The following is a 27563-nucleotide window of genomic DNA, read 5'->3' as shown; positions in this document are numbered from 1 at the left end:
TATAGCCAAGGGCAGGAAGTGACCAGAAGGTTCTTACAACAAACACCTTTTACCACTCTCTAGAGAGCAACTCTTCAACCACTCAATACACCAGTCAACCCACAACTGTGGCTGTCTCCAGTGCTCCCTTTATGTGAAACGTCATTGGTCTCTGCCACAGTTTTAGGCGTATTGTTGTCTTAAGTAGTTAAAGAACTGGAGCTGCCATACTATACAATCTTTGATATTGGTAAATAGTTGTTTAATGCTAGTGTTATAAAGAAATGTGCTGCTGTTGGCTGGGAATGTAGAAACAGTTGTTGATTTCTTTAAAGTAATTACAGAGCACAACAGAACATAACACAAAAACAGAAAACAAAGCAAAATAAAAATGCTACAAAAACAAAAGAGGGTATAACAAAACATTCAAAATAAAATGCAACACAACAACCACAATACAACACAACTACAAAAAAATGCAAAAATGCAGCAGAAACATACAGCAGCTCAAAAAATAACCAATCACCACTGCAACAAAATGCCTCTAACAGGTGCACTTTTATGTTTGTCACGCATTACCACCTCCACAAGTTTGTTTTCTTTGCAATAAGCACTAATGTGCCTTCGAGGACATGTAAGAGTGCCTGTCAAAAATGTTTTGAGATCTGGTCCTAGGAGCAATGTGTAAAATTAAGTGTCTGTACGTTGAAAAATTTGCGGTGGGCAACATGCGGAAAAAACAGATGCAATCTTTTCCCTTTGGAAGGATTATGTAAATGGTAGGGAGTTGTATGTCATGCCGAGCTGCACTTGAGCCTTCCTTGCTGGTAATATTTTGTAAAAAGAATACAAAGGGCTTTGTCCTCTAAAAGATTTGGCAGAAGAACCTATAGAGTTCTGGGCCGGAAGCTGTAGAATTTCCTCCCCACCCTTATTCAGCCTGGTTCTGTTACCCGCTTGTTCGATAAAAGCCTAAAATTCACTTTTTCTGATTACTTTCTGCTTTAGTTGGCCTTTCCCTGGCATAGTCTTTCTGTCTTTTTATATGGGGTTGTTAGTTCTAGTGCCATAATGTTTTTGGGCTATATACTATGTGCTTTATGGACGATTGCATATTGTTTAGGCAAGCAGGCTGGAAGTTAGAGCTTTTTAAGCATGCAAGGATCTATGCTACAGAGAAAGCAAAAACTTTGCACACCATGTTTAGCACTGGATTGTGACCACAGGCTTGCTTTAGCGAATTTGTGGAAAAATTCCGAGAAACATAGTTCCAAAAAGCAGGCAAGCTGCAGCGTTTGGCCTCACATGGTGTGGGCTACCAATGCAGTTTTGTCTCTCTCCATTTTATCATGATTACCAACTTTGGGAGCAGCACTGTTGCAGATAATGTCATTAGTGTAACACCCGAACTGGTTACTGGGAGTTCGACTAGTTACCAAATACTGCAAATATTGCCAAAGAGGGCCAAGAGTGCTTTTCATTTAAAGGAAAAAACAAGAGCATATCACACAGTTGTATGTACCACATTTTGAAAGGAGCATTGTGGTACAAACAATGAAAGTGCGCCATATATATAATACGCCCTCTGGTGTACTGCTTGTGAGGGTTTAAAAATCAGAATTCAGCTTCATTAGTCATGCTAAGTCTGTTGGATTTTTTTTTAATTCTGGACAGCAACATCCAGTTGTATGAAAAAGATGTTGTTCACACCGATCTTATTGATGTCACATTTAGATAGATAACCTTAGCACCAAAACTTTTTTGTAGGAAATGAGGACTGTTAAGTTTCTTTCACCTCTCTTCTAGCAAGTTACACTCTGCTAGGTGGGAGGTGTTAGGAATCATTCAAACCTGTTGTGGAGTCTCTTTAATGTTGTGGCAGAGCCCTGCCCTGGTCCCTCAAATCAACCTGCTCTATCAATAATTTGCCTTTTAATATTATACGGTTATTTATTGCGCAAAATTCGTCTACAGGTGTATCAGAATGATCACAATTATTAGAAGCAACTCAGCAGATAATATACAAATTAGGCTGAAGGTAGCGAAAGCCCCAACCAAATTTCATTACACATCCCTCACCTGTTAGCCTCTTTCAGACTCAGCGTATTCATAGTGATTTCAGTCTTTCAAAGTAAATGGCTATGTTAGTTCACTAGGCTGTATTATGCTAAGCCATATATAGGTTCCCTGCATACCTTATGCTGTCTTTGAGTCAGTTGTTAGAATTCAGCCCTTTAGCATCTATCCTGAGCAACAGGCTCATGGTGCCTATTTACAAAGGAAAATACACATCTGTAAATGTGTGCCCTTTAATTAAATAAAATGAATTTATATATATATATATATATATATATATATATATATATATATATATATATATATATATATATATATACACACACATATACATATGTACACATATATATGTGTACTATATATATATATAAAAAACCATTTTAACATTAATTCCTCTAAGGTGTTTCCCTGTCTTCATTGTTTTCTATTGGAGTGTGTGGCACTACCTGTGAGTTGCCATTGTGGTACTTGATGTATTCCAATGCTGGCAGTGGTACTTTACACCTGTTTGATACAGTTAGCACTGTATTAACATATTAACATTAGATGTATGTTTTGTGAAAGCAATGTTCTTACTTATTTGTGGGTGGGTGTTTGAATTAGCATGCTCTTCTTTTATTGAGGTTGTGACAAAGTGGGTTGTTGGTTGACTGCAGTGTTAGCCCTGGTCAAGCAACATCCACAGTCCCTTGAAGGGTGAAGCACAAAAAGTCACCCAATTAGCCTGTGTTTAGCCCTGAATAACTAGGCACAAAAAGCAGTCAAGCTTAACTTAGAGACAATGTGTAAGGTAATAAAGTGAAATCACCACATAAGAAAAATCACAAACCAATTTAGAAAAGTAGAGTAAAGTTTATGAAATTATTTGACATACAAATGACAAACATCTAATCAGTATAACCAGAGTTATGAATTTTAATAAAAACTGGTGCTTAAAAGATTAAAGTGTCAACTGCATAAATCTAGTCACGCAAGACCAGGTCAAAGTCGAAAAATATGGCTAACTGTGATGAAGTGTGGTTTGGATTTCCAAAGTGGATTGGGCTTGATCCGTACTTATCTTCGGACTTACAAGAAATTCGGAGAAACAATGTCTGGGAAGGTAAAGTTCTGCGGGGCAAGGCTGCAGGAAGTGTCCAAGGACAGAGCACCATTGTCAGATTGCTTTGGGAGGAAGCCGCAGTGAGGATCTCTATGTTCAGACTCAGTCCCCGAAATGAAAGTCGAAAATCTCCAGCAGGAAGAGGTAAAGAGTTGTAGCTGATGACAGTTCCACGAGGTCAGCTACCCCCTTGATAAAGGACCACTTAAAAGGATTTGCTGCTGTGAAGAAGAACATAGTGGGAGAAGCATCAAAGTCAATCCAACCTGCGATGCACCTCGGTCAGATAGGTGAGTAGATTGGTCCCAGTCTCCTCCAGGTTCCTAGAGCACTTTAAGGCAGATTTGGCCGCATTTTTGGTTTTTGTCCATCTGGGCACTTTTAGCACCACAACTAGGGGTCCAGAACTGATGGGACACCTCTTTGGGTTCTGGACTTACTCACGTTGGGTCCAGGTGCAAGTTCAAGATGGTAGGAGGCTTTTAGGTCCCTGTGACTTTGAATAGGAGGCCAGCAAGCTATCCCTTGGAGTCCCTTCAGGCAATCCTTCCCCATGTTCAATAGTGAAATGACTAGTATTTTTATACCCTGGTACCTTTCCGGAAGGTATAAGAAGCATCTGGAAAAGTCCTTTGAAATGCATGGGATTTCCTGACTTTCCTGCCCGGCTCAAACTAACTGCAGTGACAATACAGGGCTGTTAGGCCCCTTTGTGTGAAGGTTTAGCACTGGCTATTCATTTGTAAGAGGGGCTGTGCTCAGCTTCTCCCCCACCCATCCTGCGATGGCCCATTAAGACACACCCAATCCCTCTATTGTGCAACTGTCTTCGAAAAATTCAAAAAGGCTGACAGCTAACCCAGTCACGTGACCCAAAAGAGGCTACAGGCACACAGGGCTAAGGACAGGAAAATACCATCTTTCTGAAAGGGGCATTTTTAAAATTGTAATGAAAAATCCACATTTACCATTAAAGAGGGTTTATGAGTACAATTTTATAGCTACCAAACATGATCTACATACCTGCTCCCAATAAGCAATTACAGCTTATTAAATGTAATAAGGATTCCCCAATGTTATCCCATGGGAGGTGTAGGCCTCACAATATTGATAATTAATTTATGAGTTTTTCACAACTAGGACATTACAAACATAAAAAACGTGTTCATCCTTTTAATTGCGCCACAGCATGCCTTATGGGCTACGTAGGGCCTTCATTAAAAGTGACCTATATGTAATAAAATGTGACTTTAGGGCTTGACAAGGGGGTTTAAATGTCAAGTCAACATAGTAGTTTAAAACGGCACTCAGGCTGCCCTGGGACATGTTTTAGAGTGCTACAATACGTGCTACAGGTCCACTGCTAATATTTAATTTACAGGCCCTGGGTATAAGGTTTATCAATCTACAAGGGTCTTACAAGTAAATTAAATATGCCAATTGGGTATCCGCCAATTTAAACATGTTCAGAGGAGTGAACTCAAGTACTTTAGCACTGATTAGCAGTGGTAAAGTGCACAGAGTCCAAAGACCAACAAAAACAAAGTCAGCAAAAAGTGGAGGGAAAAAGGCAAAACGTTTGGGGTAGACTCTGCAGAAAGGGCCAGATCTAACATAGGTTAAAAAAACAATATAATTCAAACAAGGACCCCTGCTGAGCCTCGAAATGAACAAAGAAAAAGAGCCAAAGCTGTCAACATTTGGAAAAATATATATTTTGTAACACATTAAGTGGGGGCCCAAATTAATTGATGCTCCCAATGGTTACTTAAACACTTGTCATAAGAATTCAATTCATTATATACAAAAAACTGTCATACACAACAAGACAAACAAGCAAGTATAACAACCTAATGTGATGGGTTGGCACTAATTAAACATTTGTGACAAAGAAAACATATGCATAAAATAACACATTTCTAAAAAGACAAATCCAGGTTCTGAACCAAATCTATAAAGGAGGAACACAGCTGAAATTATTCTTGAACAAATATAAGCTCCACACTCAAGAGCTGGAAATAGAGGCGCTAATTGCAAGGTTTTTTATATATAACTAAAACAGTGGTACTGTATATTAAAAAACATTGCTTTTGAAAGCTCACTGAAGGTCCATTCATCTTCACAAGTGCTCTCCGGGTGCTCAGTGATGTCGATGCGTTTATAACCTACACCCCTGAAGGGTTCTCCTCAGGAAACAGAACTCATGTATGTCCCTAAAACAGAATAAGAAGAAAAAAGACAACAAAACAATATGTACTCATCACTTATAATATTAATGAAGTGACCACTGTCTACTCAATACTTCTAACACCCGTCTACAAAAGACCTTAAATACCTGGCAAAGAGGAGACTCTCCCAACAGGAGAAGACATTCTTCTGATAAATTACCTCTGCAGCAACAAATACCACACTTTCTGAAATGAAAACCACAAAAATGTGTTTGTTACAACTATCAACGCCACCCAAATGCACCAGACATGCACAACACTAGGAGAAACCAAGAATCAAGGAATGAATCAATGTACCTAACTCCTCATAATTTAATGGCCCAAGCAAAATTAGTAGTTCGCCCAAAACTATCAGAGCAAACACTGTGCAACTTTAAAAAATCATGGCAGCACACTGAGTGACCATGGATCTAAGGGCCAGATGTACGAAGCTTTTTGCATGGCACAAACAGCTAAATTCGCTGTTTGCGCCATGTAAAAAGCACATCTCAATGCTCATTAACTATTTGCTGGTCGGTAACCGGGTTACCGGCTCGCAAAACGGGAATGCGACTCGCAAATAGGAAGGGGTGTTCCCCTTCCTATTTGCAATTCGCATCGCTATGTAAAATTAAGCAATTCGCAGTTAGCACCCATTTCAAATGGGTGCTAACCCATTCGCAAAAGGGAAGGGGTCCCCATGGGACCCCTTCCCCTTTGTGAATGGCCCTGAAAACATTTTTTCAGAGCAGGCAGTGGTCCTATGGACCACTGCCTGCTCTGAAAAAATGAAACACAAACGTTTCATTTTTTCATTGGTGTTGCAACTCGTTTTCCTTTAAGGAAAACGGGCTGCAATACAAAAAAAATAAAACTGCTTTATTGAAAAGCAGTCACAGACATGGTGGTCTGCTGTCTCCAGCAGGCCACCATCCCTGTGAGTGCTGCAAATCAGAATGGGGGCGCAAATTGCGACCCACCTCATTAATATTAATGAGGTGGGTCTTTGCGACCCCCTTGCAATTTGCAGATGGTGTCAGGGACACCATCCTTCATCCAGGTTTGCGAATTTTGCTACATCTGGCCCTTAATCCTTTGTAAAATTAGCTAAAGTGGCTAAAAAGGAATCATGCACCACCCTAAACTAGGCCCCAATCCTGCCAAACTGTGTCAAAGTGAAACTGTAAACAATGTTGCAGTCATAAATTCATTCACATGCAGCCAAGGACAACAAAAGGTTGAATGCAAGGCATTTCCTTCTTACCGTAATGCAGGGATGACTCACTCAATATCACCAGCCCCCGAGGACACTTAAACACAGTCGAAAACTGTTTCTATAGAAAACAATGAATGTCAGTCATCCTTAGAGTCACGCCACTGACAATAAATAAATGAATTAAATTCGAAACGGTTCTTACTTAGTGGAGTGCAGTGATGAATCGCACAGTCACACAACGCAGTGAGGCCATTTAAACATATCCACAGCTGCTCCTATGAGGAAAGCAATATATGTCAAAACGCGTATGAAAGTTCAAAACTCTGATTGTGTGGGAACACCACAGGATGACTACGCACCGTAAAAAGCTGTTGCAAGGGCATTAAATGCTCCTTATGAACTTTGAGGCAAAAGGGACACCCAAGGCATGTAAAGAATTAAATAGATTCAGGCCCCTAAATGGTGACGTTAAACTCCTGCACAATGGAATTGCATATCAAAATCAATCTGACAACCTACTATGAACGGTAATTTCACAGTATTAATAAGTGATCCGAATGCCTATTGAAAACAATAAAAATATGAAGTTCAAATTGCCACTGAAAAGTTCTGAAACTGCAAGAAGTTTCTAGCGAACAACTACCGAAATTACCTGAAATTGTGGGACACGTAGTCCAAATGGTCAAAATAGGTCAATTAAAAACCAACAATCCAAACTGTATGGTAGTCTAACAATGTTGCACCGATGGAGATGAGTAACTCAATTAACAACTGCACACAAATGGTCAATAATACACTCACTGGTCTATAAACCTTACCCCAAAGTGACAAAAGCTAAGATTTATCAAAATATCTCCAATAACCTAAGGATCACTTCCTAAACCACGATCACATGCCACTTTAACTGTAGAAAAAATAGTCTAAAATAATTAAAGAATTGGTCCACACACTCTCTTGTATATGGACTAAAAGGAGACCCACGCCCATTATAAACAGATTGGAAATTAACAATTGGACAAGGGTGAGATCTTCACCACACAGTGGCGGAAGATAGTTTGAAATAAATGTGCTCCAATTGTCGAAACATATCCCCACATCAATATCTTACCTCCATTTGCAAAAACACGCACCACTTTGACTCACATGGCACATCGACAAAGTAACAAATCTATCTGGCTGCAAACTCATGGGGGAGGATAGTTACAAGCAGCACTAAATCATGCAATCCTTAATCTTATTATCAGTGAGGCCTTAATGAAGCCCCAGATGTCAGTTACAGTAAGTTATACAACTCATCAAATTCACTGAGGCCATCTACTGCGGTATTAAATCTCAAGATCAAATGAGTTCTTTCCTCACGAGCAGTGCATCTAAATCACTTCCTCTGTGGCTTACAGTGACCACTGCCAAAACTGTTCATTGAACATCATTTTCTAAATTATTGTTTTCTATAAAATGACTAACCACTGGTGCTGCCGTGATCGCGTGTTGGTTGATATGTTGTCTCACTTCTTGATTAGTCTTGCCTGCGCACAGTTTTTTTTTACAAGGACACACAACTCCTTAAATAACATTCTTGGTTTTACAATTAGATAATTCCAGATGACTCCACTTGTACCTTTATGCTCACACTCTTTACCCTCAGTGATGGAACTGCAACAAACACATGACCTGCAGTTATTACGTCCTTCTGCAAGGGCCAAGTTCCATACTTAGCGTAAATCCCATCTGAGATTGGTGATGTGCATCCTCTAACTATTTGCCAATGCTATGATTATTCTTTAAATGTGGCACCTCTGATTTGAGTGTTCTTAATAATCATGGGATTTAGTCAAGTCAAGAGAGCAATGAAGCCAAATAAGAATTTGTTGCTCTAACCTCAGATAAGATGTGCTTGTGAGTGTCACATGTGCTCAGGAAACAGTAGCAATACTGGTCACGCCTTAAGAGCTGACATTCCCTAAATTTCAGGACACAGTCACTTGCTTGATGCACAGGGTTACTTCCCTTGCGCCATCAGATCGGAATCCTTGAGGCACTCTGTAATATTGAAACTGTGTGGATTAAGAGAATAATCCTGGATCTGGAAAAATCTCTCAAATAGTATGGTTACTCTTTCAGAGATTTTGTCATAGGAAATACCTGGAGTGTATCTATTAAGGCTTACAACAACTTAAGTTGAGGAGGTAAAGTGGACATCTACAAACAATAAATGCAATATTTGCATCAAAGGTCACTGGTTGCAACGATTTTCCTTGATAAAAACATATTGAATGTTAAATGGATTTGCAAAAGATAAAAGTTATATCACTCTTGACAATAGAAGGGGACATAACTAGGAAACTACTACTGTAATGAAACTTGTTGAATTGACCTCACAGCAGCAGTTGATGTACTTGACCATTTGGAATAAATATATATGAAGATTTGTCTTCCAGAGAGGTCAGGGAAGTTATATTAATGTATTAGTAACGTGAAAACACACAGTCAATAATCAACATTTCAAATTGATCAGTTTTATGGGTAAAGGCTTGTCAAAGAATAACAATGGGCTATCCAAGTCTTGTCAAGAAAGGGTCCTGTCATCTCTAACTCACAAGGCACTACTTCTCCCCCTTGCTAAATAAAAAGTAAAAATATTACATAAATACATCACAACTCTTCTATGAATCATTGTGAAGCTCGAATCAAATTCCCTGAACTTGTCCTATGAGACTGTGAAGAGATAAGAGAGGTGTCCATGACTGGCACTTGTGATCCAGAGATAGGTGCAGTCAATGGCCTCTCAGAAGGCTCACTTAAACCAGGCTCATATCTGATATATGAGATTGGTGAATTATGTAGTAGATGCTTGAAATGGGAAGAATCTCATGTGAAAGATTTTCTAGGATGGTGAGCAGTCACCTTGTGTCTTTTGCTAGCTACAACTTTAAAGAGATCAGCATCAAAGAGAGCTTCAGACTTGCATTTGTCTCCTTTGTCTTACAAGGACCCGAGCTCCTTCTGTAAAAACAGTGTTCTTAGCACATTGGAGTTTATCTCCATAGATTTTCATTTTATGCTTGTGACACAATTCTCTGTGACAAAAATTGCCATCATTTGTTGATCTTTCATTTGTCCATTATGGCAACTTGGTCATCATGGCGCTCCCAAACATCAGGATGGCAGCACTTTCACCTGTTGCTGAATCGGGAATCGACTGACAGACACAAAGAGCAGAATGAAGAGCTGATTTGAGATCAAGCTTCTCTAGTGCAGCATTCTGAACTGTCGTCTTGAGTGTTCTCATAAGACGCTCTACAACACCACTTGCTTGTGGCCAAAGAGGTGTGCTTTTCTGTTGCTTAACACTGAGATGATTAAGAAAGTCTCTGAATTCTCAACTGTTTAATGGGGGGGGCCATAGTCAGACTTTAGAACTGAAGGAACACCTCATGCTGCAAAAATGCCATCTAACCTCTCGATATTTTTTTCCTGAGTGATCGATGAGAGGTCTCCTACCACAGGAAAGCAAGAGTACTCATCAATAACCACCATCAGGTGATCTCCATTGTCAAGGGGTCCAAAGAGGTCAACAGCAATTCTCTCCCACACATGCTTCAGAAGATTAGACATGTTCAACGGAAGCTGGGTTGTTTTGTGAGATAAGCAGTTGCACAAATGGCAGGCTTTCAATTCCCTTCAACTCTTTTGTCAATATGAGCCTTAGAGAGCTTGGTTAGTGGCAACAGTTCCACAATGTCCTTTGTGTGCTACTTCAATTACTTGTTGTTGCAGGCTCTCGGGTGTGTCATTTCTTGCACCTCATAAGACAATACTTTCCTGAGTAACAGACAATTCATCTTTCTCATTTTTGAATTTCTGATATTCACTATCATTTGTAAGAGGTTGAGTGTGCTGTTTTCAGGACTGAAATGCAATAATGTCTTTAAGTATGATTACGTCACTGTCTGTGCTTGTGGCAGTAATGATTTGTTCCAATGAAATAGCGGCAGGTGCACTTGTTTTTACAATGAAGTTAGTGTATGCTTCAGCTGCTATTAGGACACCGTACAAGCACTTATGAAAAATAGCTAGTAGGGTTTCTCTTTTTCCCTGGTTGGTGTACAATAGTTTAGATAACTATCATCAATCCCAATGTTCAATACGAGGAGGCATCTTGGCTTTAGGATTGCCAAAGATAGGAAAGAATGTGTTATTATCTGTGACAAGAATTAAATGAATTCCATATAACAATACATGGAAATGTTCACAAGCCCACACCACTGCTAAACATTTTTTTCAGGTTGGGAGTAGACACGTTCAGTTTGTGGCAAACTTCTGCTAGCATATTCCACAATATGCCTTTGAACATTTGGGTGTCCACTGTGTTGGACACGGATAGCTCCCATCCCGACCAGGCTTGCATCAACAATAACCTCTTTATGAAGCTTCGGATCAAAGTGGGCCATTTCAATGGAATTCTCAATTGCATGTTTGATATTCTTGAATGCTTTGTTCATACTCATAGGATCAGTGAAATGAAGCTTTTTGATTCTCGGCCCTTTCTGTGGCAAAGTTATGTATGTACCTAGAACAGTCACTGGCCATGCCAAGAAAATAAAGTAATATGGTAAAGTCTTGTGGGGAGAGGTGGCTGACAACACCTGAACCTTAGTCTTATTTGGAGTCGTTCCCCTATCAAAGAAAATACGGTCAAAGAATTTGAATTTTGGTTTGTGGAACACCCACTTGTCTGCATTCAAGGTTAGACCAGCATCAGCAAGTAATTTACAAACTTGTGTAAGAGTTTTATTATGGTTTATTCGTGTGCCCCCCCAAATACCAATATGACATCACTGTAATTGAAAGCATTTGTGAAAGGCTGTAATATATGTTGAATGACATCTTGAAAACATTCTGCATCTGATGACACACCGAAACTCAAACCAATGAGAATAGAAAAGGTAGTAATGTACCTGTAATTTTCTTCAAGTTCCAATTGATGATATCCTTTGTTCAGATCAAGGCAAGAGAATACTGTGACACCATTTAACTGTGTGATCATGTTAGCAATGTGGGGACCTTGATGTTGTTCTCTTTCAACTGCCTTGTTAGGTTGATACATATCAACACAGATGCATGTCATTCCTTCATGGTACTTTTTGGCAAAATCACTAAGAGTGAAACCCATGGTCTATGCACCACGCATAGGAAAAGCAAAAAATGAGGAGGAATAAAAGTATTCCTCCTCGGTGAGCCTTGCTAACGCTACCCCTGGTGCTGGCATTAGATTTTGGAGCTGCCTCAGGTTTACGAAACTTCGTAAAGCTGAGGCAGCATCAAAAATGCAATAGGTGTTGCTGTGGCACGCCCACAGCAACACCCATTTCACGCCCCTCTGATGCAGATAACTGCAAAAAAGTGGCATTACACCTCCTTGTGAATATGGAGCAGAGGTTAGCACCAATTGAGCGTCTTGTAAAGTGTGCTCCTGTGCCGCTAGGGGCTCATCAATATGCCCCTTAGTGGCAAAGGTCCTCATTTTTTCAGCTGAACCAATTGCTCATAATTTCGGTATTGCTGATTTCTCAGTTTTTCTACTCGGATCACATTTGAAATGATTAAAAGGCAGATTCCTGCAATTAGTGCTAAATGCATGATTTCATCCAAATCTATTTTTACATATCTATGGGGAACCCAGTCGGGTGTACATCATTTTCAATCAATATAAATTACGTTTTTGATCAATTCTTTGGCTTTTCTTCTTGTTTTTTCCTCTGAACTTTCCAGTTGAATAATTAGCCTAAATCACTGTTACTCTACGGACCAAGGCATTCTTTATAATTAGTGCTGGATCCAATTACCTTTAATCTTTTGTGACCTGTTTACTTATTTGATGGACAAAATCATGCATAGAGGTTCAAGAAACCTTGATCTTCTGCAAGGTTCTAAAGGACAAACAAAGGGATGCCATGTCTTTCAGAATTCTTTCCTGCAGCATCTTTTCAGAACCTTTACATTCTGTGCTATAACTGTATCAAGTAATTCCTTAACAGCACGGAGAACGGCAGCAGCCTAACACATATGCTTCCTTTTCTCCATTACAGAGATTTTTTGTAAAATCTACTCAATCAGATTTTGAAACATCTATCCCAATTTACCTGTTGCTAATGGTTAAACACGGACTCCTTAACCTTCTTCAAGTCGGAATGGCCTTATCAAGAAGCCACATTTTCTGTCCTCACAGAAATAGAAATTACTTTTTGGAATGTAGTGTGAAAAATTATCAGGAAAAGAAAGACACCGAGGCATACAACATTTCCTAGAATACTTTCTAGATTTGCAGATATTTGACAGAAATGACTGGATAAAATCCAGCTTTACAGATTTCAATGAAACATGACTGCAGCAGCAAACACGAGTCTGAAATTAATACTTTGGTATTCTGCACTGGAGTATCAGACTGCTTAGCACAAACTCCTATCAGTACAAAACATGGGGAATGCACCTAGAGCAAAGACCCAAAGAAACAGAGTAGCAAACTGGAAAATGAGTGAAGTACCACAATGATGCATAATTGATTTACTTCTTACAAAGGTTTAGAGCAGGAAGCACCTGTTTGGGAGAGGTAGGATGAGAACACCCTAATAAACTAGTGACTAAGGGCCAGATGTAAGTAGGTAAAATTTGCGAATCGGAAAGAGCGACTCCATGCGAATCGCTATTTGCGACTCACAAAACCAAATGCAAGTAAGACTTGCGATACCAAATTGCAAGTCGCAGAGGTGTTGCACCGCATTTTGCGACATCCACTTTTAGCGAGGTCGCAATTTGCAAGAAGGGTGTCGGAAATTGCGACTGACTCGCAAATTGCCTGCAGGTGCAACAGAACAGTTGGGAAACCCACTTCCTGGCTCTTGGTGATGACATCAGAACCAGGAAGTCACCAAATAGAACTGGGAGGAGGGAGGACCACACCCATCCCAAACTGCTGAGCCACACCCAGGGGAGAGGAGCTGCAACAACCATGGAGGAGACAGGCAGTGCTGGCCGAAGGACAAAAATTAAATTTTCAGACAAGGAGTTGGAGGTCCTTACAGAAGAGTGCTGCCTGCACCATGATGAACTCTTCGGAAAGGCAGCAATGAGTGTCCCAGACACTCAGAAGAAAAGATTATGGTAACAAATACAAGACAAAATAAATGCCATTGGGGTAAGCCACCTCACCCTAGAGGAAATCTGCAAAAGGTGGTATGACCTGTGCTCCTGGACCAAGGAGAAGGTTGCGGAGCGCATGAGGGAGATGAGGGGCACCGGAGGAGGCCCATCCACCATACCACCACCCACAGCCTTGGAAAGCATAGTGGAGCAGACACTGGAGCCAGAGGCCGTACTGGGCATGGGAGAATTGGACAATTCAGCACCTGGGGCATCAAAAAGTGAGTATCATGAGATATGCTTTGACACCCACAAATGCAGTATACACACTATCCCAGTACATAGCAGCAGGCAGCACCAGACTAGCTCCATTCCAGCCTACCAACCTCTAGTATAGTGCATTATGAGCAATGTAGTACAGTGGTTCAAATATAGGCAAATGTTTATTATGAGGCATAAAACAGATGTGTGAGACTGACAGTGTATCCCCTATGTCCCACAGGTCCCCCACAAGGCACCCCCAGCATCGAACAAAGGCAGGGAGAGGTACATGGGCCACACCCACAGCAGGAGCCTGCCAGTGACACAGCAGGGCCCAGCAGAACACCACCAGGGTCCATGGAAGATCCAACGCAGGACATGGAGGCAGCAGGAATAGCACCAGTGCCCAGCCCCACAGAGAGGCGCACAGAGCCAGCAGATGGAGCAGTGCGCAGACGCCGGCGCAGAGTGCATTCTGTGCACCGGGATAACATAGCAGACGTAGAGTTTGTGGGACTGGAGGCATCACTGATTCAGGGTCAGCGCCTGCAGAACAGACAATTAAGGTCAATAAATAGAAACCTGAATTGACTGCAGACCACAATGACCCATGGGATGGCAAATGTGGACAGTCAGTTCCTACACATGAACCAACATCTGGGGAACTTGACACAGGCCATTGAACATTTGGTCACTGAACTTGTGGCAGACAGGGCACAGGCAAGGCGCAGGGAGCGCACCACTGCCGCCCGCTTTGACAGACTGGCAGCATCCATTGGGCGCCTTGCAACTAATACCACATGCCTGTCAAGGCATACAGTCAGCCTCCAGGTTGAACTTGGGCATTTTGCAGGGGATGTGGCATGGGGGCTTGGACGCATCAGCCATGCAGTAGACTTAATGGAGAGCAGTCAGGCTGCAAGGGGCACAGGGGATACCCCGCAGGACAGCGAGGAAGGGTTGACCATAAGCAGTGTGTCTGCCAGCGATTCCCGTGTGCTGCGGAGTAGCAGTGCACGGCAGGGCTCAGGGGACCCACCAGGAATGAGCCATGGTGGCCGCAGTAGGAGGAGGGTGTGAGCCACCAAACTGGACTCTGAATAAGGCGCATGCATTTAATGTGTCTTAAATGCCAATTGACAATTCAAGACTGTGCAATACAGCACTATTCTATATTTTTCATAGTTTAGAAATAAAAAGGTTTTGTTTGTTTCACTACATAACTGGGCTATGTGTGTCTGACATTAGTGAGTGTGGTCACGGTTGCCACGTACCTGCCACAGTATTGGGTTGCAATGTGGTTCCGTCTCTGTCTGCCCTCATTTGCGATGCTTCTATCCCCAGGCTGTTGGTGCGGTAGCTCTTGCTCCTCATCCTCCATGTCGGTGTCTTCAGTGGTGAGATGTAGCCCACGTCTGGTGGCAATGTTGTGTAGGATGGCACAGGCGGCAACTATCTTGCATGCTGTTTCTGGGGCATTCTGGAGTGCACCTCCACTTTTGTGGAGGCATCTGAATCTTGCCTTTAACAAGCCAAAGGTCCTCTCCACTACAGTTCTGGTCCGCCGATGTGCACTGTTATATCTCCCCTCGTTCTGATTGCCAGGTGTTAGGTATGGGGTGATTATCCATGGTCACAGGGCATATGCACTGTCACCTGTTTGACAAAAAAGGCAAATTTAGCAGGGCATCAATGGGTTACACAGTGACCTGTGTGTATGGCTTCAGGGTGTAGTCAGCAATACCTAATAGATATCCGTCTCCAAACTCCCCACGTTCTAGGTGTTGGTGTATCCCACTGTGCCTGAATATGTATGAGTCATGTGTACTCCCTGGATATTTAGCTATAATGTCAGTAATGACATTATGGGCGTCACATACCACCTGGATGTTTAGTGAGTGGGTACATTTCCTATTGCGGAACACATATTCCAGATTTGCAGGAGTGTGTCCCGTCCACACACCCTATTTCATGGGGGAAGTTGGCAATTCTGTAGAAGTCCAACTTGGTGCTGTTAATTTATGCCTCAGTCCTGGGTAGGTATGTATATCTGGACATGTGTGTGAGTATGGCATCTAGGAAACATCTGAAGAATTGTGAGAGTGCACTTTGTGATACCCCACCTGCCACAGCAATCAACCCCTGATAGCTACCCGAGGCCAACAGGTGCAGTAAGCATAGCACTTGCACATGTGTAGGGATGGCGCTGCCGCGCATTGTCTGTCGGTCAAGCTGAGAATTCAGTAGTTCAATTAATTCTAAGATTGCAGCACTGCTCAGTCTATATTTGTCATATATCTCCTCCTCAGTTTGTTGAAATATTGTCAGCCTCACTCTGTATATCCTCTCCTGTCTCTGCCTCCTCCTCCTCCTCCTCCTCCTCCTCTGCTGGGTGGCCTGGACTCTCCTCCTCCATGCTATCACGTACAGTTCAGCCATTTTGAGTCACCCAGATGCCTTCTGGATTCCATCTAGAGGCATGAGACCACTAAACCAAAACAAGGGTGGGAGAACTTCTGTTCACTTCAAACTTCGGATTCTGATTTTCAACTACCAGAGGATAGGACTTAATTTGAAAAATCTGGGACACAAGTTTCAAAATGTTCTGAAGTAGAGAGACATATTTGGGTCTGCGGGTGAGACTAAACAATATGCTTCAATATAGGGCCAGATTACAAGCTGTACAGTGTAGAAATAGGTTCTTCCCATTTAGTGCTCCAGGACTTTTTGCTTTTGATTACACCTTTTATTGACCTTTACTGTGAGTGAGTATCACTACTTGACTTACTGAGCGTGTTAATCATCTGTGTCCACGTCTTAAGACAAGGCTGCTGGAATTCAGCTAGGGTAAGCCAAGGGTAGCTCCTCCGCTATGGCAGGGGAGCATTGCCCCACCAGCAGCAGCAGCTGCAAAGCTTTTACAGTAAAACCATAACAAATGATGTTTATTACGGTTTTACTGTAGAATGTGCGGGGTCAAGGGCCGTGACAGGGACATGGGGGAGTGCACAGCACTCCCTCTCAGTGCACATGTATGTTTGGCCTGCCGTCTGGGGCCGGCCACATATACATGCACACTAGGCTCTCCAACTGTGTTGTCGGTGGAAGAGAGCAAGCAGAGACTCTCACTCTACCTCAGAGCACTGTGGCTGGGTGCACCGTTCAATCCTAACACTGCTTTCATGCTGCCAGCAGCATGAAAACGGATTTTGGATTGGACACAGGGCAGGCTGGGAGCTTGTGCCTGCAGTGGAGGACCGGAGCAGATCAGAGCGACGCAGCTAAAAAGGTAAGTTTTTTCATTATTATATATTTAGTCAGCTTCCCCGCCACTCGCTGCCCTTCCCCTTTTCCTCCCCACGAGCTGCCACTGGGGTAAGCTACACATGAACATGTGTGAGCATGTGAGTGAGAGTGGCATGTGAGACTACCATCATACGCAGCCAGGTAGCTGCACATAGATATCCCGTCACAGAAGGGACTCTGCAAGGATTGGTGCTGACCTGGGACAGCCCTTATAGTCTGAGGCGGCATTTATAGTGTAGGTCTGTAATGGTTACTAGAAAATTTGTAGTGTTTTTACTGTATTATATATATAGGCAACATTTGCCCTAAAGTACAGTTTTACTCCAGTTAGGCCTAGAGATAGAGATTGAGCTGATCAAGATGGATGAGGTCAGCAAGGCTGAGGTGCAGAGGCTCTGGAAGGACAGGTGGCTGAATGCAGGTAAGACAGCCACAAAGGTGAACCTCCAGATAGCCCTTTGTGACTATGAGAAGGTCAAGGGGGTGCAGTCCACCACAGAGTCATGAGAATGCAGTCCATCACAAAGGAGCCAGAAGATGACAACCCTGAGGAAGAGAAAGTGGACTTAGGAGAGGAGGAGGAGAAGAGTCTTGTAATATACCGTGTGCTGTAGCTGCCTGAGGAAGAGGAAGACAGTTTGTCTACAGGGGAGGAGCCCCCTGCCAGTGAAAAGAGCAGTGTGTCACCTCAACCTGTCTCCTGCGGGACTTAGGGATCTAGGAACTTCCAGACAGGAAGGCTTAGAGGGAGTTCAGATGGCAGACGGTCAAGTTGAAAATGTAGGCAGCCAAGGAGGAGGCTGTTGCCAAAAGCATCCTAGGGGAAAATAGGCTGGTCCTGGAGTAGAAGAGAATGACTCATGAGAGGAGTCTGAAGGAGCTGGACCTTCAAGTCAAGTTAGCAGAATCCAGCAGCACTGGAGGAAGCATGCATTTAGTGTCTCACAGGAGGGGAGAATCTGCATAACTCAACACCTGGTGCCCAGCTATGTGGTGCGAGATGACATAGACAAATGATTTTCTTAATATATGGTAGCCCTTAGAATGCACAGGGTTCCAGAGGTGGATTGGGGAGCAAGCTTGTAGAAAAAGATGCCCACAGTAGGGAGGGACAACCCGCTGACACTATTGGTGGGGATCAGATAAAGTATTGCCATATGAAAGCCATTTTACTTGCCAAGTTTGGGCTGAGCGCTGAGAGGTACCACCTTAGGTTTGGGACAACCATAAAGTACCAAACCCGTCTTGGGTAAATTCTTTGGACTATTAAAGCAGGACACTGAGTGGTTGCGTTGGGGTAGAAAAGTTGATGATTTCACTGAGCCGTACAATCTGATTTTGAGAGAGAGAGCACATGCTCAATGCCTATTTTACACAGCTGCACCAACCCCTATAGTAAGGTCACTGACCCCAGGAAGCATGCTAAGGAGGTGGACCACTGGGTCTGCACCACAGTATTCCAAAAGACATCTAGGGGGATTCTCAAAAGACTAGTCAGGTTCCCCACCAGAAAAAAAGAGGGGAGAGAAAAATAAAAACAAGGAGTTTCTCAAGGACTCCAAAATAGTTCATGTGGAAGGGGAGCCGAGCCCCACCCTAATCAAAAGAACAATGGCTTCTTTGATAAAAAAAGACAGGTAGGTTTGTCTGCAAGCTCCAGGACAGCTACAATTATGGGCAAGTCAAAGGAGTTACCAAGTTACCCAAGAGTGCACAGGGAGGAGATTGTGCAAGTTAGTGTAGGGGAGAGAGCAGAGGTTACCTTAGTGTACCTAGGTGACCAACAGATGGTGACCAAAGCCCACATGCCTTCCAAAACTTCCAAGTACAGGTAGTTAGTCACCATCAATGGCAAAGGGTGGAGGCTCTGAGAGACATATGAGCCAATATGACTACTATAACGTGTCATCTGGTATCCTCAGAGCATGTAACATCTAATACATTCCACTAGGTTGTGGTGGCAGACAACTGGGAGTGTCACTACCCAGTGGCTCTGGTTCCCTTTTGAGGGGTCTCAGATTCTCCAAAGGTACATTTGAACCCTGTCATGCTTGTAGATAGTCTGTTTTAGGCAATAATCTGGAGCACGCTATCTACAATGAAGAGGAGCTTAGATCTCACCTGGAGAATTTTGGGTTGCCTGGGTGGGTGTGCCTGACCACACGGGTCATGACTGCCCAGGAGGGGAGTCAAGGAAGCCAAGAGCCTGGAAAAATGTCCCTGGCTGCTGCCATGAAAGGGAAGGGCAGGTGGTGTGGGGAACCAGCCCCTGAAACTCCCATGGTCCAGGTTGAAGGGGTGCCCAAGTAGGCTTCCCTGGAGGCTACAGGGGATGACATTGATGCCCTTTGAGACTTGCCTGGGCTTACAGGATGACAAGTTGAGGGTGAGCCCATCATGTAAGAATTCTGTAAAGCAGAAAACAAGTGCCCAACTCTAGAGGGCTTTAGACAGGAAGCTGAGGCTCAGGGACCTGGTGACACCTCCGGGAATCACCTGCTCTCTTGTGAGAATGGCCTCCTGTATAGTGAGCCTAAGGTTCCTGAGCCTGGGGCAATCCGTATGTTGGTGGTCCCCCAAGAGTCTTCCTACTGAGGCTGCCCCCATGACATATTTGTGATAGGAAATCTGGTGCAGGAGAAGACTTTTGCCCTGCTTGCACCCACTTCTATTGGTCCTGGTTGAAGACAATTTCAGATACATTCTGTGGGCCATGGCCCACTTGCCAGCCCAGTGGGAACTCATGGAAATAGCCCAATGCTCCTCTTGTTCCCTTACCTGTCATAGGCACCTCCTTTGATGGATGTTCACATTGTTTGGCCCCTGGACCCAAAAACTGCCAGGTTTACCCTAGTTTTGGTGGACCATGCCATCAGATACCGAGAGGTTACACCTCTGAGATCTGTGGCTGGACCTGCAGTGGCTAAGACCCTGATAAGAATTTTCACCTGAAGGGGTTCTCCAAGGTACTAGTGCCTGACAGAGCCACCAACTTCATGTCTGCATACATGAAGTCCATGTGGGGTGAGCATGGGGTAACCTACAAGTTCTCCACACTTTCTTGCCCTCAGACAAATGGGTTTGTGAAAAATTAACAAATTTGATTTGTGATTATGAAAGGCATGATTATGTACCTGTCTGAGCCCATGGGGCAGAAGTGGGATGTCCTCTTACCACACTTTCTGCCTACAGGGAAGTACCATAGAAAGGAGATGAGGTTAGCCCACTTGAGTTCCTCAATGGTCACCCTGTTAGGGGGCCTTTCAGTCTGGTGAAGAAGCAGTGGGAGCAAGCTCCCAGAAAGCCCCTCGCAAGATTTAGTAAGCTAAATGCTGGCTGTCAGGAACCAGATACAGACATTCTGAAAGAAGGCTTCTGAGAACCTAGAAGTCAACAAGGAATACATTCAAATTTGCTATGACCAGAAGGCCACTCATGGTAGCATTTCAGCCTGGACCGAAAGTGTGGGTAACGGAGCTAGTTGAGCCCAGGGCCCTTCAGGACTGTTGGTCAGGGCCTTATAAGGTGAAAGAGAGTAAGGGGGGGGCCTACCTAGTTGACCTCAAGACACCCAGAAAATGTACCCTTTAAGAGCACCCTATGTAAATCACCTCAAACCACACTGTCAGAGAGGTAGGAAAGGAAAGAGAACCTTTCCTCAACTTCCTATCTTCCAAGGATCAAGATGGTTTGGTGGAGGTGTCAACCTCTCCCCTACACTGACCCCTGAACCAAGATGAACTGTCGGCAGTTGTTGGGGCAGCTTGTCTCTCTGTTCTCTCTCACCCGTGGGCTTACACACGTGTGTACCCATGGCATAGATAGTGCAGGCAGTATTCCTGTACAAAAAAAAATGAGAAAGCTGTCTGACAAGGTGAGGGCTATCATTAAGGAATAAATATCCACAATGCTTGAATTGGGGGTGATTAAGCACTCCAGCAGTCAATGGTCCAGCCCAGCGGGGCTGGTAACAAAAGCCGCCCCACCGGTTGCTGCCCTAGAACTCAAGTTCTGTGTGGATTACATAGGGCTCAACTCAGTCACCAAGACTGATGTTCACTCCATACTATAGCTGATGAGCTCATTGACAAGCTAGAAGCTGCCAAGTTCTTTAGTGCTTTTGATTTTGCATCAGGGTACTGGCAGATTGCCCTGATTGAGGGGGAAAAGAGAGGTCAGCATTCTCTACCCCAGAGGGCCACTTTCAAAACAGGATGATGCAGTTTGGAATAAAGAATGTCCCAGTTTACCTTCCAGAACGTGGTAAACTGGGTCCTGGCTGGGATGGAGTGCTTCAGTGCTGCCTACTTCTGACCACCAGTTCAGAGACATAACAAGCTCCAGAGGTCTCCCTGCAACCACCCAGATGACCTGTTGAAACCGAACCTGACTGGACCTGCAACTGAGCATGCCTGAGCCCTGCTGGTGTCCGCAAGACTATGTCCCTGATTCCCAAGAGGTGCTTTCTTAGGTCCTGAAACCTTGGTTGGTATTAGAATGCACTCCTCTGAAGAAAAAGGAGAAATCCTGAAGTTTTTACCTCTTCCCATCCGTGATTGGTCCCGTTCATACACTGAGATCTTGGAGATCCTGATGATGTCCAATGTAAAGCTCCAGGGGACCTGACTCTTCATGCTACAGTGACTGCCAGCGATGACAGGCAATGTAAGATCTGCACTTCGTGCCACAGCATCGACAGACAATGGCGACCAGCAACACAAAGCTCCAACAATGTCCATCCATGATGCCCGGCAGGATCTATAGCGACGAGCCTCCATAATGCCCAACCTGTTCTTCGCACTACAGCGAAGACACTCTCCCTGCTCCTTGAAGCCTTCTCTGACATGAACTGATTCTTTGTGTTGGACTTTAAGCTCATTCCTGTATATGACCCTCACTCCATAGTGGTTAGCCTGAACTTGTGACTTTCCTCTGGTCTAGCACCACCAGATAACCGTGCTTTGTGCTCATAGGTGCTATAATTCCCTTAAATCTTTGAAATTATATATCTCAAGGTCTACAGTTGTTTTGCTGTCAAAATTGTTCATTAAATTGTACTTATTTTTGCAAACTAGTGTGGGATTTTACCTTGTGTTGTGTTTTCAACTGATTACCGTTTGTGTGCTCCATAAATACATTGCCTCTAAATTAAGCCTGACTGCTTTTGTGTTATGCTATCAGAGGTTTAAGCACATTTTAATTTTGTGATTTGTGGTTCACCCTGACAAGACTTGTGGCTGTTGCTTGAGAAGGGCTGACACCCCCCCTCAACCAAAGTATTTCATTTAAACTTAGGAAAAAGCTAGTCTTTGCAAGGGTTCTGAACAGATGAATCTTACGTTTTTAGGAGCATCAACTTAAATGAAGTCAGATTTTTTTGTGTAAATTGTTCCAATGTCTTGGTGCTTGTCAAGGGAAATTTGATTAAGAGTCTTTATTTTGTCTGGTGGTTGGAATTTCTAAAACAATGTGTAATTTTATTACATCGCTACTTTTGCCTTCTGTACTTCATAGTTAATCTGTTTGATAAGTCAAGATGTCAAATGTGTTTGGGGGAGACAGATTGGATTTAGGGCTAAGGCCAGGTAATAGTGCATCACCACTTTACCACTATGGGATTTTTAGCACACCAATTGTACTGTAATATGTATATAATGGTAAGACGTTTAATCTGATTGTACAGCTGCTTTTAGGTCTGGGGGAGGGTTAGATGGTTTGAGGTTCTTCGGCAAATGTAGTTCGAAAGATGCAACATTTGTGATTTGAGTTCCTACTGGCAACGAATATTAGCAGCATATATATTCAAATCAATTTTTTCGATACGTTTCTATACCTGACCCTTACAGGCTTCAGATCAGGTGTCCAAACCGCTAGTAGTTGATCAAGTGAAACTACTGAAGTTGTCAAACATCTTAAGCTTGTGCAATAGTCCCTCCAGACAATGGGAGAGTTCTGGGCATAGACAAGTGCATGCAGCCTTCTTTTTAGAGCACCTTGAGCCTGTTGCTAGTGCTGCTACTCCAAACTGCCCATAACAACGAACCAGTTGGTTGTGCATCACATGAAGAACAATCTAGACCACTTGAGTGTTAAGATGATAGAGCATCAGAAAAGACCACATCACATGGCACCACTGGAGGCATAGCTTATTCTCCCAGGCTTCAGAGAGTTGATAAACCAGACCTAACAGTTTCATGTGGGATGCTTTAAACTGTGCACATAGAGGACAAGTCTTGACCTATTATTTACCATAAGAAATTAACCTAGGCCATAACAAAGGTAGACAAATTCAAAATAATAATATTTTCCAGAGGCTACCTTTAGAAGAGTAATGAAATCGTGAAAAGACTTATTAGGGAAATCTGCGCAGAAACAACAAATACCTTTAATTTAAAAGAGAAAACATATTTTTACGTAAAATATGAGAAGCTAACAACAATAAAAATGACTTGATCTCAAAGCTGATCCAAAAAAGAATAAATCAATACTAAGACCCTCATTACGACCCTGGCGGTCCAAAGACCACCAGGCCACATGGCGGTCTCACCATCAACTGGTTGATGGTGAAGACCACCAAATTCCGAGTTCGGTGGTTTGGCACTCGTCCCTCCTCTTTTCTGAGGTCTGCAATGCCGGAGATGAGTTCTCTCCAGCACAGCGGATGCTGTAATACTGCTAGAGGTATTACGACAAGGAAGACCGTCAGCATTTTTCTGGCAGTTGCACTGCCAGAGAAGCTGGCGGTCTTGCATCCTGGACACAGGAATAAGCCTTCCTGTCACCAGGATACCCTTGCATACACTTCCACATACCTGCACGCAGGCACTCACAAACTTCTACACACAAACACACCCCCACTCACCCATGCAAACGCAGCATGCACACCCATTCCACTGATATACATACAAAAACATCGCTGACATGCACGCATTCACTCCTTCCCCTCCTCCCTCACCCGCATGCATCCATTCTCGCCCCCTCCCCCGTCTGCACCGCATAGACCCATTCACTCCCTCCATCTGCACTACACACACGCACTCACCCCATCCATCTGCACTCACCAACCTACACGCACCCACCTCCCCCTGCATTCACGACACTCATACATGCACTAACATATACACACCGATCCCCCTCCCCCATTGAGGAGGTCTTTCGGAAGGGGACGGATCCTGGCGTTTCCACTGCTGGCAGCACACGAAATCAGGACACCTCCATGCCGTGTTACGTGTCGTACTACAGCGTGCAGCATCCTTTTGGCATGGCGGTGCTTGCAGTGGAACCGCCTCCTCCCCGCTGACCGCCAACATGACTGCTGTCGGATTTCCTCCCAATTTTGGGCAGTAATCTGACAGCCGCCGTGATGCAGCGCTCTTAGACCGCCAGCAGTGGTGGTCTTTTGGCACTCGCAGCTTTGGCGGTCTTGTAAAAAGACCGCCTAAGTCGTAATGAGGGCCTATATCCTGACTAATACATAATAGCGATTACACAGAGGTTAAGCATCAGCCATTATTTAATTATGGGTACAATAATAGGCTGTGCCTAATAATTAGCTTCCTGCGTTTGTTAAAAAGATTGCATCTCTTTTTCATTTCAGACACACCCACAACACATGATTTAGTAAGATCAATACAATTAAAGTCCCAGAGCAGTAACAAAAATAATCCTCTTCCTGAAACCTTGTTGAATGCATCTTTTGTATTGTTAGGCCAACTGATGCATTGAATATTGTTCTTGCATTTCATTCACCTCATCATTTTGACATGTTCTCAGGCCTGTTTCTTTAATTGGACTGACAGTACTTGACTTTCGGAATTGAAATGTCACGTGTTTTCTCCTTAAATGAAAATGGAAGATTAGGCAGTTGAGTTGCCAGTGATTACATGTAAATGCATTGTTTTTTGCATTACAGGCACACAACCCTCCGGTTCAATCATACAAAGCAGCTGAGATCAGTGGCCAGGCCTTGCCTTCATATTAAATTAGGGGAGCCTGTAACTAAGAACTGCGAAGGGAAATGTCGCCAATGGGTTCTGAAGGAATTGCCTCCAGGAGTGCAAATAGCTCGGTACTCCAGCAGAAATTCAAAGCAGAATTTCAGAAGGACATAGATTAGCAGAGTACGGTAGCCTACAATTGCAGCTCATGCCTTTTTTCTAGAGAGCCTCTCATCATATGCCACCAGCTTAGGTTAGACCAGCGTTGCTTACCAGGCAAAGTACTGAATACAAAGTAGCCTTTGCTGGGTATATTATTTCCTAACCATATTGGCGGGCAAACGATTGTGACATTTTTAAACGCTTAGAAATATCGACTGACCATGAAGCGTTTGGGCATAAGGGAGAAAACTTGTAACCCAAGAGAAGGGTGAGGGTGTAAGACAATTTAGGGCTATCCACTCACCTCTGCTTAGATAACTATAGCTAACAGTGTTTGCATTGGTCAGAATCTGCCTGCAATCTTTCCATGCTGTGGAGGTGGTCATCCTGCATTTCTGCAGAACAAGACTTGACACAGACCAGCCAGAAGGAAGTGGTTGAATTTTGTATGTGGGCTGTTGTCACTGATGTCAAAGCTTAAGTCTGCTTCTCGAAGGAGAGAACATGTTTTGGCTTTACACTTGTTACAGAATTTTCTAACTGGCACGCACAGAGAAGAAGGGTTTCCTCAACTTAGGGGCAGATTTATGTAAAGTGGCACTGCACCGAGTGCAGTGCCACTTTTCCTGTGCCCCTTAGCACCCCTCTACCACCACCATGTCTGCACCAAATTTAAAATATGGTGCACCATGGCGCAGGGTAGGGGGCAATAGTGTCATTTTTTATGACGCTATTGATGTACTCTGCAGGAGTATTGCCAAAATATTGGTGACATTCCTGCAGAGTACATAGGGGCCCTTTCTAAAGAATGGAAGCCCCCTTTTAGCGCCTGCTCTTGAGCAGGCATTTAAAGTGCCATAAAAAATGGCGTAAGGAAATCTCATAGATTTCCTTATGCCATTTTTCAAGGCTCACCTAACTGGGGAACGCCCCCTTTGCATATATTATGCCTGCCGCAGGCATAATGTAGCACAAGGGGTTACAGAGTAGCTCAATGCATGCATTGCGCCACTCTGTAAATACGGCATCGGGATTTTGGCCTTGTTGGGCCACATTAACGTCAAAATAAATTACGTTAATATGATGCAAGGTGGCGCTAGGGGTCTATAAGTATGCCCTTATGTGTATAGGATTGGTCCTGTGGCGTTACAAAGGCCACCGCAGCCCCCACTTTGCGGGGGGACCTGAGCTCCAGGGCCCCCCTAGCACTGTAGCCCGAGAGCTCCTGAGTGAGTTCAGAATGGGGGCCCCTCCATATACTTTGCAGGGGGCACCCACAAGTTTTGTTACGCCACAGGATTGGCCCCTTACATCTCTAGAGACCTGTGTTTGTTTCTCAAAAGGCTTCGGAACTAACTCTTTTTGTAGACAAAAACAGTCACCAGGTGGAACTGGAATAATTGTTTTTGTTCAGATTTTTTGCTCAAAATAGGAATAAGAATTCTGTTAAAGACACTTCCTTACATGGAACGCCAGCATGGATAACCCATTGGAATTCTGTGATGCCCGAAAGCCTTTAACTTTGCCAGTCTCACGATGATGTCACTGCAATTGTTGCAGTGATATTATCCATGAGGTCATAGAATTTGTCATTTGTGGGGTAACTAGCAGTACATGGAGAGGATGCAACTTATAATTACCTGGGGGTACGAGTCATAGTTACTTGAAATAACTATAACATGTATTTCTGAGGTTTTGTATGTTTAAAATGGCATTTTACAACTGACATCTTTACCAGCTATAACGTCACTTTAAACTTTTTTTCATTTGAATTTCTATGTTTTTATAATATAAAGTAATAAGTTATTGCTATACATAAAGCCAATACCCCTGTCGTTCAAGGCTGTGCGGCCAAACCCTTCAGCCATAACCCCCCCCAACTCTCTCTATATATAGCAGATCTAGCAGATTTCTCCAAATGTTACCAATAATTTTAATCAAATGTATATTTCAATAATACACACAAAGCAATGTATATTAATATTGATACTTTGAAATATTTAATAAGATTTTATTAAAATATATGTGTGCAACTCTTTTTCCATAGTTTTTATTATTACATTTTGTGATTGAACAGTGTGAAAAAAATACTCACAAAGATATTTAGTTCTTTTAATTTTTGAAGCAGTCTCTTAGCCTTTTTAAAAAAAAAAAAGTTTTTTTAGCCTACAAAATGT

The 27563-nt window shown here is 43.2% G+C and overlaps 1 protein-coding gene across 1 annotated transcript in view; it reads left to right on the top strand.

Annotated features, from left to right (window-relative positions):
• LOC138301766 (myb-related transcription factor, partner of profilin-like) overlaps positions 1 to 14572 on the top strand; it is a 55043-nt gene extending 40471 nt beyond the window's left edge. Inside the window, exon 2 of the mRNA XM_069242273.1 lies at positions 14223 to 14572. Coding sequence (XP_069098374.1) covers positions 14223 to 14572 — 350 coding nt within the window. The remainder of the gene's footprint in view (positions 1 to 14222) is intronic.
• The last annotated feature ends 12991 nt before the right edge of the window (positions 14573 to 27563 follow it).

The sequence above is a fragment of the Pleurodeles waltl genome, chromosome 6 (assembly GCF_031143425.1).
Source record: "Pleurodeles waltl isolate 20211129_DDA chromosome 6, aPleWal1.hap1.20221129, whole genome shotgun sequence".
Classification (NCBI taxonomy): domain Eukaryota; kingdom Metazoa; phylum Chordata; class Amphibia; order Caudata; family Salamandridae; genus Pleurodeles; species Pleurodeles waltl.
This window is presented reverse-complemented; position numbering and strand designations above follow the sequence as displayed.